Below are 22,237 nucleotides of genomic sequence, written 5' to 3'. Positions count from 1 at the left end.
AGATGAATGGAAATATACCTTAAAACACATCCCCAAATAAAAAACTTTGTATTTTTCCCAGATGTGTTTCAGAGGGTAACCATAAGCATCAATTAACTTATATTATTCCATTAAAAATGGTTTAAGAGATCCCAATGCAAGTATCACAGATCATTAGATATCTGCAGCCTTATAAAAACCCGAGAATGATAGTTTTTTTGTTTATGTGAAAATGGATTATTTTGTGGAAACACAGATAAACGTAACCTACTAATTTAATCTACAATTGATATCCTCCATTCTGGCTTTAATTCACAATTGATATCACTCAGGTATCCTAAATGGAGCATCTCTCTTCTTAAGCTGTAACCAAACTCAAGGCTGAATCAAAATCATTTGGTTATATTACCCAAATAGTAGTGACTTTTTGTCTTTTTATATCACCAATAGATGATTGCCCCAGTGAGCAGAGCGTTCTTTCATAAATACAATGTGTTAACTGGGTCTTTCCTGATCAGATATTTCTCAATATTTGGTATTATTCTAATAAGTTTTGATTAAACTGCTTGCCAGATCTCAAGTTATACCTGTAAGAATGATATAATACATATTCTCATGGTAGATTCAGGGTTTTTTTTTTTTTCTGATTGTCATAAGAGATCATCACAAATTAACAGATCACAACAAATTAACATGTTAATATGACCCTACTGACCAAGTAACTGTAAAATTTCAGTTATTGTGGTTTCTAAAGTTGCAGGAACAGATTAGATCACTCTGTGAACTCCTCCAAATGCCTGTTAAAAAAGTGTTCCCAGCAGGTCCAGGGTCGACCCTGCATTATTTAAGTGGATCCAGTGGTGATGCCTAGGCTTTCTTTTACTGGATCAAGCTGGAATTCTGTCCATAGCCAGTCTGAAGATGATCCACTGGGAAGAATCTGTTCCATTATTGCAAACCAATTAAATGGTTCTTGCTAATGAGCGGTGAGTTACAAGATATTAGGGCAGCGCTCTCTGAAGGAAGGTGAACAATAGCACACTGTATCTAATTAACACATGGACATGTCTATCACGACTGACTGGTAGGATAGAAATTACATAGTTCATGTAAAGGAAACTACAGAGGGAGAGCAGGAGGTCCAAGAAGAATGTCAAAGTAGGAGAGAGTTTGCCTCTCAAGAATGGCAAAGGGGCCTCAGGATTTTAGTTTTAATGTGTCCATTTTTAATTTATTTGGGTACTAATAAAAATGGCCCTTCTAAAGTTTTCAATGACTTAGCCCTGTCAATCTGTGATTGGTAAAAATTTAGCGGTAACACTTCACTATCAAAATGATGTGTACATGGGGGAGGGTCATAGTAAAGAAAGAATACGCTTTTAAAAACCCGCAAAGTGTTCACATAGGTATGAGAAGCTTACTTACTTGGTTTAGCCCACCTCACGTCGATGGCTGTGTGGTTAAGGACACTCGCAGTGAGACTGGCTCCTCTCTCCGGAAGACCAGCTAACGTCGTCACAGTCACTTCTTGGCTCGGTGTAAAACCCACACTGTTGTGTACGAAGAGCATATATTCATAGGTTGTAAACCTAAAATGTTGTTTTGTTAAAAAAAAAAAAGTATATGAATTTCTACTTAACAAAAATTCAAACAAATAATTTCCTTTTTCTTTACAAAATACAGGATTTCCTTCCATCCCTCCACAAAATACTGTTTTCTTTTCCTCCCTAGAAAATACATTATTTTATTTTCCCTTCTTACACAACACATATCATTAACTTTGTGACTTGCCAGTCTTAACCAAAGCATCAGGGAAATAGTTTATTAGGAATGCTGAATAAATATTGCTATTGAAAACAAATGTGGTTTATCATTTTCTTTGTCTTATTGTTTTCAGAAGTGGTGAGGATTACAGCTCAATTCAAGATGCAATTACAAATCAGGCAACCTGCCAGTTTTCTATCTGAATTTGATCCAGAGAGTTTTATGCTCTTCTTTTTGGAAACTCATCCATTTTCAAATATCAGAATCCCTCATCACCATTTTCTTCCTATACCTATGCTTCCTTCCCATAATCTCATTGCAGACAGATAAACCCCTAAATTAAATTGTAACTGTGACCAAAGTGTACAACATTCTCCCACTGAGAGTTCTGCTACAGTGAGCTGTATTTTGCCATAGTGTGAACATATTTACTTGAGTCAATACAGTGGAAACTGAATCTTACTTTGCAGAAGGCAAAAACTGACATGATGATGTGATATGAGGAAGACTTTCCAAGTAATTTATTAAATTGATGATAGAGTAAAGCCACCATTTTTTTTTAAACCAGTTTTGGGCAGAAGACCATCAGGCTTCCTTTGTTTGGTGCAGAACTGCCTGTTTAAGAAAATGCTATAAACAGACACAGTTGGGCTATGAGTGGACAATAGCTTAGATTGAGATACTTGCTTAAATATGTAGTGCAACACACGACCATCCCAGAGGCATCTTGTCCTGGATGAGCAAACACTGGCCTCAGATCATTACCTAATTTGGGTTTATTAGATGATCAAGGATACCTCATCTCTAATGCAAGGCCCATAGTATTTGTCTCAGTATGTCACAATCTTTGCTGTGACGATGCAAAGGTGGTGGGGTGTGGGTGGGTAGGTGCCATTTGCAGGATTGTGCTAAATAGTTTGACCGAAATTGTATCAGGATCCTCAGAGCATTTCGCTCCTACCTAGGTAGAAGAAATCTGCTTGACTCATCCTGTTTCTTACTCATAGCCCAAAGATATGTTTGCAGGTTTCTGCCTGAGCCACATTGAAGGGTGTTGCTTTATTGTAATTACAGGTAAAACTTAGTGACTTTTTGAGGCTATTTATCTATTTCTCCCAAGTAAGTGCTTGCATCAGATTTTCTACACCTGATGCTTTACCATCTCTTCTCAGGTGTTTATTACCTCTTTTATTTCTGCTTTGTCTGCTGCAGTGGGTTGAACTGTATACTACAAAAAGATATTTTCAAGTCCAAACCCCTGGTCCCTGTGAACGTGACCTTATCGGGAGCTAGGGTTTTTGCAGATGTAATCAAGTTAAGATGAGGTCACACTGGATTAGGGAGGACCATAAATTCAAAGATGATGTCTGTGGAAGAAAAAAGAGAGGGAAATTGTATAGACACATGGATACACACAGGGAGGTCACGGCCATGTAAAAACAGAAACAGAAATTGGAGTTATGCTGTCGCAAGTCAAGGATTTCCTAGGGCTACCAGAAGTTAGAAGAGGCAAGAAAATGTTCTTCTATAGAGTTCTGGAAGGGAGTCTGGCCCAGAGGACAAACTGGTTTGCAACTTCTTATATCCAGACCTGTGAGAGAATACATTTCTGTTGTTTAAAGTCACCCAGGATGTGGTATTTTGTTACTGCAGCCCTGGAAAATGAATACATATGCTTTTTAGCAAGTGCTAAATAGTCCACATGATCCAGACAACTAAAAAATAATAATAATTACTTAATAGCTGTCAGGCATTTTCTATAGATATTAACCCATTCATTCCTCACAAAACTCTATAAGGTGCCATTTATAATACCTATTTTGAAAATAAGAAAAACAAGGCTCGAAGAGATAAATAACTCGTCCAAGTCATTGAGATAATAAGTAAGAGGACTAAGATTCAAATATAGGCAGTCTGATTTCAGAGCTTGCTCTTTTAACCATGATGCTAAACTGCCAACATAATAGTGATGATAATAATAATAGTAATAATAACAATTATAATGATAATCTGTTCTGTCCATACTTGGATGATGTCATATCACTAGGGCTTGACCTTTGTATTATTTTTCTAGCAGAGGGAATAGATTTTTTCTTGCACATTCAAACAGTCTGACCAAATTTCCTTTGCAACCAATAGTATGAATATGAAGGATGGTGAGTTGGGGTTAAGAGGGTAGCAAGCCTATGACAATGGAATGAAATGAAGCTAATGGCTCACAAGGGAATTGAACCAGTGACCTTGGCTTCATTAGCTCTCTCCCTGTGTAAAATACTTATAATTATATTTTACTTCATAAAATGACTTAAAAGAAACGTAGCTAGAGTCTGGATAGGATACCTAGTCTCCTCTCCTATAATATGTAAATTTTTCTTCCACATGTCTATGTTATTATACAATTAATAATCTTTATGGATTTAAAGTGATACCATGTCTCTGGTTCTTTTCTACATGTGGAATTAACAATATCAAGTGGCACTAAAAGGGTTGATTGTAAATAAATTCTATAGGGTGTTAGTTCTTACAATACTTTAAGAGATTTCACTGTAATTTAGGTATGGCAAAATATACAATTTACATCTACAAAACTCAGGTCACATAGATACATAAAATTGCGATGCCTGTTTTGAAGGAGGTTCTAAAATTTTACAGTAAGAGATGGCTTTAGAGTTTATCTGCTTCAAATAACAAAGTGTCTGCTACATCTCACAGATTAAACAAAAAAACCTGAGACCCTGAGAAAGCAAGTGGATTTGCATACGTTTTCACAACTAGTTAACAGGGTTAGCTGGACATAGGGTTTCTTCATTTCCAATATTCCACTATTTCCACTTTTTAAAAAAAATTAATTGGGAAATGAGTAGATATTTCACTTGATGCCATACAAAAATTGGTCTTTTGTACTTTCTTTAACTTCCATTGTTAAGTTAAATTTTAAGGAAACAAGGTTTTTTTTTTTTTTTTTTTTTTTTTTTTTTTTTTTTTTTTTTTTTTTTTTTTTTTTTTTTTTTTTTTTTTGTATTTTTTTGGGTAGAGACGGGGTTTCATCGTGTTAGCCAGGATGGTCTCCATCTCCTGACCTTGTGATCTGCCCGCCTTGGCCTCCCAAACTGCTGGGATTACAGGCGTGAGCCACCGCGCCCGGCCGAGGAAAGAAGATCTTGAATTCTCTTAAATGCTGAAATACACTGTTTTCATTTCGTCTGAATTCCAGTCTGTATTTAGTAAGAATATATACCTATGACTTGTCTACATATATATATTGATTCACATTTCACCACTTCATATCAAGAAAGAATGTATTAGTTAGCTTGAAGTGGTTTTCCATTCACTCTATGTATATCATTTTTCAAATGGACTTATGTGTTGATTGTTGATATTAAATGAGACATTCCATTTAACAAATGATAAAATAATACATTTTAAAACAAAAATGCTAGATCAGTTAACATCATATACTCATGACAAAACTTATGTGTATCAACCGATTTCTTCTCTAAATACAAACTGTGTTCTCTAGGCGTGTCTTGAAAAATGTCCATTTCAAACTCTGTAGGAAAAAGTTTTTGCAATGTAAGTATTCAAAGTAAGTGAATACTTATACTGAGTCTATGATGTAGCTAGTAAAATCAACTGTTTGTGGGTCCATTTAGGAATACTTGGACTATTACAATAGTTTTTCCCTCATTTGCTTGAGACCATGCTCCGGTTTCTCCCTCTGCCACTCCCCAGACAGCAAATTATAAACTTTATTATGGTATAGACATGACTATGGTATTTTTCCTCATAAAAAGTAATATGTGTTAAAATCTTACTTGTGGAACAATATTCATTTTAAGGTTCAGGTGTCATTACTCCAATGAATTAGAAAACCAGATTATGTTTAAGTGATGCAGTTTTAATTTGTTTATTTACTGAATAGATAATTTTATAAATGAATGAATAGATGTTTCATAGTTATTTAAGCACTCAGTCTCAAAGATTTCAGGTCACTTATATAATTTGTTAGGTTAGTGAGATAAAAATCTACCTGTCCAATAGAAAACTATCTCTGCTGAAATTTAGCAAAGTGCTCCTTTTAAAAATATTTTGAAAACAAATTATATTGCTTTTTCATATTTATTTATTTATTTATTTTTTTTTTCATTTCTTTTTTTTTATTTTTTATTTTTATTTTTTTTTAAATTTATTTATTATTATTATACTTTAAGTGGTAGGGTACATGTGCATAACATATGGCACAAGTATACATATGCTTTTTCATATTTAATACATCACTTCGTTCATTCTTTTGCTAATTCATTTAATATTTATTGGATATTACCAATATACCAGATGTTAAAAAAAATAAAATTGTTATCTGTCCACCTAGAGCCATAGTATATACAAAATTTTACAGAAATATGTTTTTAAATGAGAACATCTAAAGTATTTATTCACTTATTCTTTTTTCTTTGAACACGCATCAGATGAAGCATCTAATTTAACCATATCCATCTGGGAAGTCTTCACGGAGGAGGTAACATTTGGGGCAGGTTTTGATAAGAAGTGGTATTTTGTCCACTGAAGACATCTGTCCAGGGCAAAATATGTGAAGACTTGTACCTTGGAAGGGTCTGATATGTTTGGGGAAACCAATAAAATTATTCAGGGCAGCTGCAGAATGCCTGGGGTTATTTTCATCAGAATTAAAAATGTGTCAGCTTTATTGATGTCCTAACAGAATTCATGTGTCAATATTGTCACCAATATAAATCATGCTTCTGAAAATGCAGGCTATTTAGTTACTTCTTTCACTAACTCTTCCTCATCTCTGCCACAACCCAAAGTATGCTTGAGTACACCATCACACAAGTGTGGATTTGAGAAACCTCATAAAGCGTACTGTTCCTTACGTCTTCAAATCTTTTGTGGGAATAGCAAACAAAGAAAAACGCAATACTGTTTCCATTGCTTAAGTCTATAGCTATTAAAATTTTCAGTTGATGGTAGACACTTTAAAACATCTTTTTGTTGATTCTAAAAATAGTATTGAAGACCTTTGCTTCAAAAATTGAAGAGTAATGTTTATCATGCTTGAATATTTCTATAAAGTGAGACATTTTAGACTGTGAGTGAAAGTTGAAGCTGTTATGTTTCTGTAGCTATCGATACCTACACTACCAGAATTATCAGACCTCAGACAATTTTGCAATCATTTCCATCTTTGTTCTACTTTGTCATCAACATGAGAAAGAAACACAGACAATGAAAGTAGTTTTTCTTTTTAATTCTAAGAAAACACTAGGGGAAAAAACCTCCTATGACAAAACACATCCTTCTGGATTTAGCAGCTCAGTTTTCATGAGTGATATAGTTTGGATATTTGTCCCCTCCAAATCTTATGTTGAAATGTGATCACCAATGTTGGATGTGCGCCCTAGTGAGATGTGTTTGGGTCATGGGGGTGAATCACTTATGAATGGCTTGCTGCCATCGCTGCGGTAATGAGTGAGCGCTCACACTATTAGCTCAGGGGAGAGCTGGTTGTTTAAGAGCATGGCACTCCTCTCATCGCCCTCTTGCTCCCTCTCTTGCCATGTGACATACCTGCTCCCTCTTCACCTTCCACCATGGGTAAAAAGCTCCCTGAAGCCTTCGCCGGAGGAAGACACTGGCACCAGGCTTCTTGTACAGCCTGCAGAACCGTGAGCCAAGTAAATTTTTCTTTATAAATTATCCAGTCTCAGGTATTCTTTTATAGCAATGCAAAATGGGCTAATACAATGAGGTAACACTTAATGTGATAACACAGAAAAGGACATCGTGAGGAGAATGTAAAGCATTGAAAAAAAATCCAACGGGAAAAAACACTGTGACCAATTTAATTTGAATGTGAAATACATATTTACTCATTTTGAATTGAGTACATGGCTATGAGATGGCATATCAGCATTGACAGAAGTTGGCTTTCATTCCTAGACCCAATTTTTATTCACATTTACCTATTAAGGAAGAAACTAATAGCATCTACCTCATCTTGGTAGTCATAGGAGAAACCTTCCTTTCACTTGCCCTTTCTATGTACAAAGTTAACTTCTTTACTTAATAGCTACAACCCGAAATTATTTATATTATAGAAACACGTGTCATGGAACTGATCCAGTCTTTCATACTAGCAAAGATAAAGATGTCATCTATACACATTTAATCTTATTACAAAGGAGAGAAACAAAAGTTATATTCTTTTGAAAATTATCCCCACAGAAATGGCATCCTCTTTTAGGACTCGAAATATCTTTATTTTAGTAGGTTTAAAAATATATATGAAAATATATGTCGATAAGATTTAAACTTAGAATTTATGATATGTTTAGCTTAAGCATTTACATCTTAAACAAGTCTTACCCTTCTTTGAAAAATAAAACGAAAATGTGTTAATTTTTAATGTTTTAATTTAAATGTAATACAATTAGTGGATTCTTGAGGAATCACATAGAGGTCTCCATCCAAATAGGCATTGTAAAAAAAAAAATACTCTGAGAAATTTATAAATAATTGAAAGGAATAGCAATTAGAACATGCCTTCCTTCATAAACTTAATGAAAACTAATTTATAAATCTAAATTACAACCTGCAAGTCAATATTTTCTCTATAATAGTGAAATAACCCTATTCTTTCTTATAACTTGTTCTTCTTTAAATCCACAACGAAAAGGAGAGTATGCTCATTGTATTCTTAGCAGCTTTATCTGATCACTCAGGAGAAGGCAGTGTTGTTAGGTGCTGAAAATTGTAAGGGTAGATTGATGCTTAAAATGAAGGAGGTCGCCACCCTCTTGTTAAACTCTGCCTGACTCACATCAGCAGCTCCAGGTGATAACAGCACGTTCATCAGATTTTCCAAGTGATGAAAATGTCAGGAAACCCAAAGTTATAGTTCCCCCAACAACCATAACTTGGTCACTTTGCAAGGAATTATTAAGGAAGAAAAGTTAAAAACTGACAAGCAGTATAAACCTGTAGTTATACGGAGTTCGTGTCTACACAGGCAGAGCAAAATTCAATAATGAGGCAACTAGCTATGCAATTTAGACAAATTTACTCCTTATGTAAGATAACCATAAGAGCAAAAAGTATTTTTGTTAGAATTAAATTATCTGGATAATTGGCTTGAGACTGTTTTGTACATGTAGATATAAAAGAAAAAATAACTACTAGAATGATCTGAATTTCCAAATATGATGCTTTAAATTAAATTGGTGCTTTTCTGTACATTATAAACACATACTTAGCCAAAATAGACCACTTGAACTAGGAAATTGGCTTCAACTTATATTTACTGTCACAAATATATTCATAAAAAGATGTCTAGTGAATCTTAATTTTACTTTTTATATCAGGAGAAGTGTCATTTAAAAGCTGATTCCAAATGTAACTATGGTGATATTCAAGTCAAGATGATAAGAAACACTTCAGTGCTCCTTTTATTTATGCAGATGTTAAGAAGGAAATCGGGATGGTGGAACCTGGGGAAGAACAGGAAATTACATAATCCTCCCAAAGATATTAGAATTCAATGAAAAACCCAAGAAAACATACCTGCCCAAACAAATAAATCAGCAAAACAAATGTAGGCAAAGGAAGGGCCATGAAGAAACTGTGACACAGATGTGAACCAACACGTGACGAATACTCAGCTTCGTCCCCGTCTGCAATTTGAGCAACCACTAGCAGACCAGCAGGAACAAGGAGCCCCAAATGTTGCCAAGGTGGCCAGTGGCACCATCTGATCAAACAAGATCACTTCCTTTAAACAGAAAAATATCACCCCCACCAGGGGACCAAGTTTTGGTTTTCTCTCATATTTGCAAGACACTCCCCCTTGGGCTAAAGGCATTCCTAACTTTTCATGGACTTATAAAGGGTAGAGGGCTAGAAAAAGAGATTCTCATAAAGACTCACACCACTTACTCTGAATGTTAAGAAGAAATGCTTTTCTTTTTTCTACAAGCTGTATGTAAGTTGTAGCTGTTATTCGAATAAATAAAAACAATCTTTGCAAGTACTACCAGAAAAAAAATGACATTTGGCATTATGAATCTAGTCAAAATATCTCTTCAACACAGTTTTTTTATCAGCACACTTCCCTTCCAGAAGCAGCTGTCATGGGTATGTTTATGTCCATTCATGTTTCAATTTAAGTTGTGGAAATTCACCTTATTTTTTCCTGAAATCTTAGATTTTAACCTCGCATTAAGAATCCTTAGAGGAATCACTAAAAATTCATAACTCACTTCATGGCCTTGGTCCTAATTATTTAATAAGTTTTCATTTCTTGCGTAAAGAAACAAAATTAACTTTTGGAGACTTTCTCTTCATTTTGGCTGAGTATCTCATTGCTAAAACTCAGATTCAGTAATGTAAAATAGTCAGGTTCTATTTATTTTTGGAAATAGTTACATTTAAGCACTTAGAGTTCACAGATCACAGGAAGCTACTATTTGAAATGACTTCTTTAGGTAGAATTGGTGACTCTGTAGATAACTCTGACAGCAATTAACATACATCACGCTCTCTATGGAGGGCAGCGGAAAGGGTGCTTCCACTAGATTGTCAGTCGTTTGAGGGCAAGGGCTAAAATGTATTTATCTTTCATTCCTTATCACAGTGCCTCAGCACATAGTAAGCACAAATAGGCAAAATAAATGAATTTCTTCTACTGAAGTGAAAATCATATAGGGATGCCAAATCAAGTAAATAATGAATCAAAAGTAGTTGAGAATAGTATACTGACCATGGTAATTTAGGATGAGCAACATGGATCTGCTAGTAATTGACCAATCTTCGCCTATAAAAGCGACAGTTTCATATAGTTCATTCTGTGGCTTGACCAGATTTATGCTATGCCTCTCTCTGAGAATCTTAAAAGAACTAGGATGTTTTCCCATGACAACTTTTTAAGAGGACAGGAGACTTTTCCTTAGTTTTGCCATTCCCCAGAGACACAACACTACAGCTAACATTCCTAAGGTGCAGAGAAGTAAAGTAATTCTTGATTGAGCTAAACTGTTTTGCCTTGAAGCATTCAGGTGCAGGGCACTATGTGCTTCTATGTGCCAGACACCATGCTAGGAACTGAAGACAGAGTCACGAGGACTGCACCCCTGCCTTATGGTAGATCTGATAATATAACGTGGTGTTCAGACAAGCAGTCAGGCCAGTACACTACAATGGCAATAGTGATATGTTAGGGGATGTCCTGTGGAAATATTACAGAGGAGCTGAATCAGACCAGCAAGAGGGTTGGCAGGAAAGGCCTCCTAGAGGAAGAAACCTCTAGGCAAAGACATGGCAAATGATCTAGTCAGGCAACAGGAAAAGCCAACTATGGGGAAAAGCTGAAGGAGCAAGTGTCGTATGTTGGAGGTACTGAATGCAATGCAAATGTGGCTGGAATGTAGAGGCCTTGGTAAGGAAGGGATGGGAGACAAGGCTAGAGTGGTAAACAGGGTTCAGACTACAGCTACCCAGTGGTGGGTCTAGAAAAATAATGACGCAGATAGAAAAGTTACTGAAACATATGATCGAGGAGTTTTCATAAAATAACATTCATGTTTTCGGAAATTTAATCACATTGCTTCTCTGATTTAGAAGTCATTTAATTTTATAAAATCACCTCATTTTATGGACAGCAAAAATGAAGCCCAGAGAAGTTAAGCGATTTTTAAGAAGTGAAGCTTTGTGGCCTAACATCACAAAGCTAGTTCTCTAGCACAGGATAAAGCAGAGCCCAGATCTCCTAACCCTCCCATGTAGCACCCTTTTCTAACATCACCTACTAGCCCTAACTTAATGTCTTTGAACTCTAGATTGAATTCTTTCAAGTCCCAATCCTGCTCACTAAATATCTCTTGCAGACTGGATCAATAACATATAATCAATTATAAGTCATTATAATTCATTTATAAGTCATTTCTAGAAATAGCAAGCATTCTACAAATGGCCAGGAATTTTCCCCATTTTGTATGTGTTCAATATTTCCAAATTTTTCCATTACGTTTTATGTCTAGATAGAGCTGTGACAAAGGCAATAGGTTAAGGCGTGAACATCTACAAGTTCAACTTCAAAAGGCTTATTTTAAGCATGCAGTTAAGATGGAAAACATTAAACATGCTGACTGTTACAGTTGGATGATTAATGCCACAGATAATAACCAAACATGTTTTATTGCATAACTGATAACACGCTCACACAATGAAGACACTAAGATACTTTGAACTATTCAACATGCCCAGAACTAAATGCCAGCATTTGTTTTTATAGTTTTTGTAATCTCACCTGCTAAGACCCTTATCTTCATAAAACCACTGAGTTCCTGAATAAATATTGTGCCACCGATTTAAATCTTCTGGGGGATTTGATGCAAGTGGTTGCTGGATTTTACGTCTCAGAAGCTCATATCTAAAGCAAAAGACAAGCAGGAACATCAGGATTATCTCAACTAATATTGAGATTACCAAAACTCAGGCTGTTTTGTGGCATGTGCTTGTGATATATGTGTGCAAGCATAAAGAACAACATCTTAAGTTTATAGTTATGTGGTTTTGTTTCAGATAAATTTTTTTTCTGGAAAAAATCCCATATATTTAATATTTTGAACAATCAGTTGCATTCACATTTTACTATTATCTGCCAGAATGGTAGCATTTTAGATTTATTCTATGTTAGATTTGCCAAATCTTTATTGCCAGTTTTACACAAAGTAGAAATACACAAAGCTTATCAAGTTAATGGTTTCCTACGACTATCAATACTTTATAAACAATGATAATATTATCAACTTTGTATTCTCGGCCAAGTATGAAGTTTGGGTTGTTGCGAAACAATTTCTGACTCACAGCTCTTTTCTTTTATCTTATCTGGATCACTGACCACACTCCTCACAAGTTTCTATGTGCTAATAATGTGCCAAAGAATTACTGTGTTCACCTTAGAATTTTGAGGTACATTTGTGCAAATGTATCATATAGAACATACGTCAGGTTTGCCTAACATATAATAAAAGTATATGTTGAAAATGAAGTGACAGATTATGTAACGAATCCTTAGAGAATGGTGATTGTGGTTTCAAGGGTCTTTAGTTCTTCAAATATGATGATTATATTTCTACTTTGATAGACTTTGATGTTTCCATAGTAAGTTGAAGTGTACAGTATGATAGTGTGTGAAAGTTATGAGTCAGTGGATATTCAATGCCAAATTAGTTCTGTGTTCATACAGAAATAAAAGTCTCCTCCACTTCCCCACTTCTTGGAGAGATAAGGACCATAGCAAAATAAAAATCATAGTCACCTTCTCTTACCTCAAATTAGGTCCATTTGGCTTGGATGGTGGTTGCCAAGAAATCACAACATATGATTCACTTAGTGGAATCACAGACAATGGGCCAACATTCTGAGGTACGGTGGGGTGAGTGGTAACATAGGTAGGTAAACTCTCTGTGCACCCTCCAAGGTACCCATTACCCCCTGAGCAAGCAACAATGGTGACAGAATAATTAGTGAAAGGAATCAGATGAGTAACTTTCTGACTTAATACTGCGGAAGTGACATTGGTTATAGTGATGTGAGGGTCAGGCATGCGAATCTCATAGCTAAGTAGGTCTCCGTTCTGGATGAGTGGGGGTTTCCAAGTGACCTGAAATGAAAGATAAACTTAGAATCAGTGTAATAATACAGGAATAGAGCAATTGAAGTTCACAAGGCCTAGAATTTTGTTTTCAGTTAAGTCATTTTCTGAATGCCTGCATTCTCCTGAGTCTTTAGGACTAGACAGTAATGAAGGGTTTGAGATCAATTAGCAGTACTCCAGGAGCTAAATGAAATGCTGTTTCCTGGGTTTGGCTTTCAGTCTTGCCACTTTCTACGACTGTCAGACTGATACACACCTCAGTGATTCACCGCCACCGTGGGTGTTCTGAAGGACACAGAGCAAACACATGGAGAAAATTCACACATCCACATGCTTCAATAGGGTTGCATAGGATTTGATAGTTTTCATGTTTATAACTCAATTAAATGAAACATCGGAACTCATTTCTTTGCACTGTTAGTGTGCCTGCTAAATAAGTCACTTTTTCTTGGAGGAAGGGAAAGAGAAATCATTATTCATATTTTCTGAAGATGTGATATTAAGTCCCCGAATCTTACTAATATATAACTAAGCAATTAAAGCATTAACAGCACATCCTCTTCTCAGGGATAAGAAAATGTATAGAAAGCTTTTAAAAAGGGGAACCCAAAGATGTTTGTGCTTAGCTAAAACGTGGACTTGAGCAACAGAAGAAAGAACAGCATTTTGTAATAGAATTCTAGAATGTCTGAAGTTTATTTTCTTTTCTCGCTAAACTGTACAGGAGCATAGTGGTAACACACTCATGTTCTTATGGGGAAAGAGATCCTAAAAAATGTGCACAGGCCATGACAAAAATCATTTATTTACATGTTATCCTGTTTCATCTCTTTTATTGGTACTTCTAGTGCACCTTATATAAATGCCAGGATATATATCTCATGTCCCAGTCCGTAAGCTTCTTCATAGCAGGGATAAATTGTACATCCACTTAGTACCATGTGCACAGAGGTGGAGTTCAGTTAGTAATTGTAGTCATAGTTTGTTAGATTATATTTTTTCCCTAAATACAGTTATTTTGAAACCTTAAGAGACAGATTTCTACAAGGTGACATATTTATATGTACATTCATAACTCTAAAAAAAAATCAAAGAGGAGCAATATAAAAATTAAAATGGAGAAGGACTGACCATAATTTTCTATCTTAAATCAAGGGGAAAAGGTTTCATCCAGGAGGACTATGACCTGAGATTTTTAGAGTGTTCTTACTAATAATTGGTGACAAAAAGGGCTCTCACCGCATGTTAGCTGGGCAATTGCTTGATGATTAATTTGGTAATTTATAATTAACAATGGGCCAATATCTACCAAATTATACTGCAGGGCATGAAATCATTGTTAGTCTTTTTTTTAATTTTTTATTATTATTATACTTTAAGTTCTAGGGTACATATGCATAACGTGCAGGTTTGTTACATATGTATACTTGTGCCACAAAAAACTTTTTGGAGAGTTCTAAGAAGAGAGGCTGGGATGAAGAGAAGTTTCAGATGTGGTCCTTGTAAACACAGAGGATTTGCCTGGATGTGGGGAGTATTTTTAAAAACACCCTAAAACAAGCAAAGGTTGTAGAAGAGACATAGGACTCTAGTTGTTTTGGAGGTGCAATGCTGTCTGTGGACCTGAAAAATGAGTCAAGGTCAAACTCAAACTCAGAGGGCTTCCTGGTATTTGTAACATAAATGAAAAAATAAGAGCTATCAGAGCTAAATTCAACCTGATTAATCTGAAGAACACGGCTTTTCTTGCCTCTTAGACCAGAATACTTTGAGAGTTCAGGTCAGAGCTTGACAACACTTTAAAGAATTAATACTTACTCTCTGCCCATGCCTATGTCCTGAATGGTATTGCGTAGGTTTTCTTCTAGGGTTTTTATGGTTTTAGGTCTAACATTTAAGTCTTTAATCCATCTTGAATTAATTTTTGCTAAAGGTGTAAGGAAGGGATCCAATTTCAGCTTTCTATATGTGGCTAGCCAGTTTTCCCAGCACCATTTATTAAATAGGGAATCCTTTCCCCATTTCTTGTTTTTGTCAGGTTTGTCAAAGATCAGATGGTTGTAGATGTGTGATATTATTTCTGAGGGCTCTGTTCTGTTCCATTGGTTTATATCTCTGTTTTGGGATCTAATTAAACTAAAGAGCTTCTGCACAGCAAAATAAACTACCGTCACAGTGAATAGGCAACCTACAGAATGGGAGAAAATTTTAACAATCTACCCATCTGACAAAGGGCTAATATCCAGACTCTACAAAGAACTCAAACAAATTTACAAGAAAAAATCAAACAACCCCATCAAAAAGTGGGCAAAAGATGTGAACAGACACTTCTCAAAAGAAGACATTTATGCAGCCAACATACACATGAAAAATGCTCATCATTACTGGCCATCAGAGAAATGCAAATCAAAACCACAATGAGATACCATCTCACACCAGTTAGAATGGCAATCATTAAAAAGTCAGGAAACAACAGGTGCTGGAGAGGATATGGAGAAATAGGAACACTTTTACACTGTTGATGGGACTGTAAACTAGTTCAACCATTGTGGAAGACAGTGTGACGATTCCTCAAGGATCTAGAACTAGAAATACCATTTGACCCAGCTATCCCATTACTGGGTATATACCCAAAGGATTATAAATCATGCTGCTATAAAGGTACATGCACCCGTATGTTTACTGCGGCACTATTCACAATAGCAAAGACTTGGAACCAACCCAAATGTCCATCAGTGATAGACTGGATTAAGAAAATGTGGCACATATACACCATGGAATACTATGCAGCCATAAAAAAGGATGAGTTCGTGTCCTTTGTAGGGACATGGATGAAGCTGCAAACCATCATTCTCAGCAAACTATCGCAAAGACAAAAAACCAAACACCGCATGTTCTCACTCATAGGTGGGAACTGAACAATGAGAACACTTAGACACAGGAAGGGGAACATCACACACTGGGGCCAGTTGTGGGGTGGGGGGAGGGGGGAGGGATAACATTAGGAGATATACCTAATGTAAATGATGAGTTAATAGCTGCAGCACACCAACATGGCACATGTATACATATGTAACAAACCTGCACGTTGTGCACATGTACTCTAGAACTTAAAGTATATATATTAAAAAATAGAATTAATACTTAGGAGATAGTCTGTGTTAGTAGTTGAGCTAACAGCGAATTGATTTGGAACTTGGTATTGAGACTGAGAAAGAGCGTTTAGAAGATAAAACTTGAATAAGATATCTACCAGCAGAGATTAAGAGATTTGGTATAATGACTCTGCAGATAAACATTTCAAGATCTAAAAAAACCCTCTATTTTTCTACTATAAATGTTTCCATCTAAAACCTATTTTTTATTTTTTAAAAAGTTACAAACTTAGAAAAATATATCTTTTTGACAGCAGTGAGTTAGAAGAAATGAATCTAATTCTATAGAAAATTTCTAGACCTGTATAAAACAATCTCTTATAACAATATGGAGAAGGATATCATTATTATAGTCAGTAGGCCAACAGAGATGGTATCTAATTTGATCACCCTCCTGAAAATACCCTGGAGCCATTATTAAAAATGAACGTGTTGGCTGGGTGTGGTGGCTCATGCTTGGAATCCCAGCACTTTGGGAGGCCGAAGCAGGTGGATTACCTGAGGCCAGGAGTTAGAGACCCACCTGGCCAACGTGATGCGACCCTGCCTCTACTAAAAATATCAAAAATCACCTGGGTGTGGTGGCAGGTGCCTGTAATCCCAGCTACTCGGGAGGGAGGCTGTGGTAGGAGAATTGCTTGAACCAAGGAGGCAGAAGCTGCACTGAGCAGAGATTGCACCATTGAACTCCAGCCTGGGCAACAAGAGTGAAACTCCGTCTCAATCAATCAATCAATCAATGTGTCCAAGATTTTTTTTTTTTTTTTAAGACAGTGTCTCACTCTGTCGCCCAGGCTGGAGTGCAGCAGGGCGATCTTGGCCCACTGCAACCTCCGCCTCCTGGGTTCAAACGATTCTCTTGCTTCAGCCCCCTGAGCAGCTGGGAGTACAGGTGCATGCTACCATACCTGGCCAATTTTTGTAGTTTTAGTAGAGATGGGGTTTTGCCATGTTGGCCAGGCTGGTCTCGAACTCCTGACCTCAGGTAATCCACCCACCTTGGCCTCCCAAAGAAAACTGGGATTACAGGCATGAACCACCATGCCCGGCCCGTGTCCAAGAATTTTAAGGAGCCAGTTAACTAAATATTGTATTCTATTCTTTTCTATGCTTAAGACCACATTTATTATCATATGTATGGTCAAAATATATGAGATTAAAACTTTTAGTTTGTTTAATTTCCTGACCTTTTGTATATTCATTGCATATAAGAAAGATTAAGAAATATTGTCACATCCCTAAAAATTCAGACAAAAGAACGTGTTATTGGCCTGAATAAGCAAGAAATGTGTTCTCTAAAATAATAGTATTACGTTAAAACTTTTAAATAGAATTATAGTTTTGCACTGGAAATAAAATGTTTACTTCAGAGATGGCTTTCCTATCATGATGATTTCTTTTATTTGAGTGGTTCTTAATGATTTATATGTCCATTTTTTTTCTGTTTCTTTTTTTTTTTTTTTTTTTATTATAAGTCTTCAGAAAATAGGACAGCTAAATTGCTGGTTAAGTGTTTAAGGAACGATTGACTTTTAGCAGCTGTTTTACATCCCTGAAAAGTCTCTCTAAAAAATCATGGCACCTTCAAAGTTCCCCATTTTAAGCAGAAACTTAGACATGCAAGTTAGTTGATTGGCTTTAGGCTTGAAAAGAGTAACATCCAAAAGCATAGTAAGCAACTTCCTTACGTCTTTAACTTCATCAAACTATTTTTAAGAACTTTATGAATAAGAGCATTTATAAAGAGAATTTTATCCACTTTGAAATAAAACAAACAAAAAACATTGGCATTCTGATTTGAAGGATGCTCAGTTTATATGTTGACTTTGGAAGGATTGTCTTGTTAGGGAATTAAGTCCTTCCATCAAGGAAGATTGCACTTTTTTTCCACCTGTTGCAGTGTGAAGACGTAGAGAAGAGCATGGGCTCTAGAACCCTATTGCCTGGGTGTGAATTCCAACTCTTACTCCTTATGTAATCTTATGCAGATTACTTAATCCCTCATACTCAGTTTTCCTGTCTGTAAAATGGGAACAGCAATAGCATTTATCCGACACAGTTGCAGTAAAAATTAAATGAAAGCAATTTCTAGAACATAACATGAACTCAATGAATATATTTTCATTATTATTCCTTCTGTGAAATATTTATACATTTTGTCTGTGGTTTATTTTAGGTAGACATCAAATATTGGCCCATCTTTAAAAGTCAATGAGGATGATGACTAAGACTCAACTCCTTTTACTTTGGTTCATTATCAAACCCATAAATGAGTGACCCTAAGTGTACATAGCAGAGGGAAGGAAGCTACACATGGTTGTGGTCTGGGCGACACTGTTCCTTGCGGCGCACCTGCCAAGACTGGTGGCTTCAGTAGCCTGAGCCAAGTGAGGACCCTACTGTATAAGAGGAGCTGACAGCTGCAGGGTTACTCTATTTTATTCCGCATTACCTATGAAAAAGCGGACAGGGGCATCAGGGTTTAGAGGCTCATGATATTACCATAAAAGAAGTTTTGTTTTGTTTTGTTTTGTTTTGCTGCATCATAGTTATGCAACTTAGTTATTTATACATATAATTTCTTATCAGTCCTCAATTTAAGGCTTCAGTGCAGCAGTTTATACATTGACTTTATCCCATTTAAGTACCTTGGTTCTAATCTGATTTTACTTTGACTTTTTGTTAGAAATGACTTCTGAATTGCATGTCTTTTTTCTGCATCTATTGATTAAAAAAAAAAAAGGGCTTTCTACTTTAATTGATTGATGTAAGAAGTATGTTGATAGATTTTTTGATGTTGAACCATCCTCACATTTTTAAATTCAAATCAATTTGTCCTGGTATATCATTCTTTTAATATACTGCTTACTTCAATTTGGTAATCTTTTATTTAAAAGTTTTGAATCTGTATTCATACATGAAATTAGTCTATAGTTTCATTGAACTGTTTTAGGTCTTAGTAGGGCATTTTTACCAACCTTATGAAATGAAATAAATTTTCTTAGGTGATTAAACATTAAATAAAAGTGCACGGCTTTCACTTTTTCAGGTGACACAACTCTTTACATTATATATTTATTTTTCTTGTAATTAAATAAGATTTTAAGCATATTATTTCATCTATGCTGCTGTGCTCTCCAATTTACCTTTCTCAAGGCTCATATTTATGCCAAGTCATATCGCCTCTTTTAGTACTTACTAATATGTTACATTGAATTTATTTTCTAGTTGGCCTAAGTATGTGTTGTCTCTCTTGCTTTCCCTGTTGGACTGTAATTCTTACAGGTGGCATTGTATGGAGAAAAAAACCACATTGCACAAAATGAGTAACACTAAGGTGAAATACCAACTCTGCTCCTTGTATTATCTTCCACCCTATCAGCTGGTATTCCGTACTTCTCTACACTCAATTTATTCTTCTCCCCCAAGTCCTTATCACTTCCAGGTATATTACCTAGTTATTTGCTTGCATTCTGTCTAAAATGTAATTGCCATGAGGCTAGGGACTTTATCTTGATCTCTTCTGTGACCCCACTGCCTAAAAGAGGCACTTACAAAGACGTACACTCATGTACTGATGTTCTGTAAATGTCAATAGAACTGAAATTATTATTGTTACTGTTGTTAGTATTGTTGATAATTTCTGTCATCCATCCTAATACCTGGAACAACCCTCTATGATAAATAGTTAAATTAATTTCTTAACCAATGCATTAATGACTATCCTTCTGTTATTTCATATAAAATATTTTCTATTTGCAATTTTGACTTTTAAATCTCATATTTTACAAAGAGAAGTCATTGTTTAGCAGTCATATACCTCTGTTTACCAGCTAAGCTATATCACGAGAATGTCTGCTTTGGTAAAGTCTTAAGATCGTTCTGAACATGTGAGCCAATAATACTGAAAGACAGGTATGTTATCTTAATACTATTTAAATAGTATATAGCATTAAATACTAGACTCAAGGCCGGGAGCGGTGGCTCAAGCCTGTAATCCCAGCACTTTGGGAGGCCGAGACGAGCGGATTACGAGGTCAGGAGATCGAGACCCTCCTGGCTAACACGTTGAAACCCTGTCTCTACTAAAAAAAAAATACGAAAAACTAGCCAGGGGACGTGGCTGGCGCCTGTAGTCCCAGCTACTCAGGAGGCTGAGGCAGGAGAATGGCATAAACCCGGGAGGCGGAGCTTGCAGTGAGCTGAGATCCGGCCACTGCACTCCAGCCTGGGCAACAGAGCCAGACTCCGTCTCAAAAAAAAAAAAAAAAAAACTAGACTCAGTTGAATGTTCCTGCTGATTCTCCTTATTGATAACATTTTATTTCCTAGTTATAAGATGAGAATTAAAAGTGTGAATTTTTAGAATGATATTACTAGTGTACAATGTTCATATATTTCAGACACCTTCTTAGAGACATTTAGATTCCTGCCTTGTGGCCTCAGGTGAGTGCCTATGAGATTCAGCTTTCTAGCCACACTAATCTAAACTTCTCTAGCAAGCTGACAAGCCATGTATATTGTTTAATTCCTGGATGATATTATAAAATCAAAAGAGGGTAAAAATGTGAAGAAAAAGCCAGGCAACTTGCTCTACGTTCTTGATACTTTTAATTATTGTTTATATATGGTGAGTCAAGTAGAATTGTGCACTGCTGAGTTCTTCTTCTGAAAATACTTTTCTTTTCTTTCTTTTTTTTTTGAGACGAAGTCTTGCTCTGTCGCCCAGGCTGGGGTGCAGTGGCAGGATCTCGGCTCACTGCAAGCTCCGCCTCCGGGTTCATGCCATTCTCCTGCCTCAGCCTCCGAGTAGCTGGGACTACAGGTGACCGCTACCACGCCTGGCTAATTATTTTTGTATTTTTTAGTAGAGACTGGGTTTCACTGTGTTAGCCAGGATGGTCTCGATCTCCTGTCCTTGTGATCTGCCTGCCTGGACCTCCCAAAGTGCTGGGATTATAGGCCTGAGCCACTGTGCCCGGCTTGAAAATACTTACTCTTTTTCAGATCGGCCACAATCAGTAACGCTTAGTTATAAGATTTTTATTCGAAATAATACAGAACCATGTCCATTATGGAGTATTGCCTTTGTAAAGAGACTGTGTTTGTTTTGTTGCATCATAGTGATTGGTAGTGCTACCAAAGTTTTACACAATTGCCCCAGGATAGAAAAAAAAGTCATTCCTGGAATGATTATTAACTCTAGGCTTGGGTTTTGGTTGTGTTTCTATTTTGAATCAAAAGCAACTCTTTACATTGCTCAATTCATCCAATAAACATTGCATATCATGTACTTAAAATTAATTTCCCATTGGTGTTTAATAAATAGAATTCTATACACTTATATTTATATCAAAAATGTGTGTTGCTTTGACTTTTAAAAGTAACTTTTAGACTGTAGGTTAAATTAAATTTCTTCAACAATTTACATTGTTTAGCATCACCTAGTGTTTGCTTTTGGTGGGGGAGAGAGAACACACAACATAGATCCAAGTAATAATTTCAGCAGATGAAGTTTGCTGTTATGCAAATGTCCTTTGTTTTGTGCTCCGGTGAGCAAGCTACTGTACCAATGCTTTTGGCAGTAGTACAAGACTGAATCCATGGAAGCATGTGTGTATTTACACAAAAGAGGCTTCTAAGCTACAAAACTCCCTCCTGTTTG

The 22,237-nt window shown here is 36.1% G+C and overlaps 1 protein-coding gene across 1 annotated transcript in view; it reads right to left on the bottom strand.

Annotated features, from left to right (window-relative positions):
- The window catches only part of USH2A (usherin), a 790,277-nt gene that overhangs the window by 241,135 nt on the left and 526,905 nt on the right, over positions 1-22,237 (bottom strand). Inside the window, exons 41-43 of the mRNA XM_021927201.2 lie at positions 13,089-13,423; positions 12,065-12,187; positions 1,405-1,568 (exon numbers count right to left, since the gene is read on the bottom strand). Of these exons, the coding sequence (XP_021782893.2) occupies positions 1,405-1,568; positions 12,065-12,187; positions 13,089-13,423 (622 nt within the window). The remainder of the gene's footprint in view (positions 1-1,404; positions 1,569-12,064; positions 12,188-13,088; positions 13,424-22,237) is intronic.

Source organism: Papio anubis, chromosome 1, assembly GCF_008728515.1.
Source record: "Papio anubis isolate 15944 chromosome 1, Panubis1.0, whole genome shotgun sequence".
Taxonomy (NCBI): domain Eukaryota; kingdom Metazoa; phylum Chordata; class Mammalia; order Primates; family Cercopithecidae; genus Papio; species Papio anubis.
Note: the sequence above shows the minus strand (reverse complement) of the source record. Positions and strands in the feature narration are given on the sequence as shown.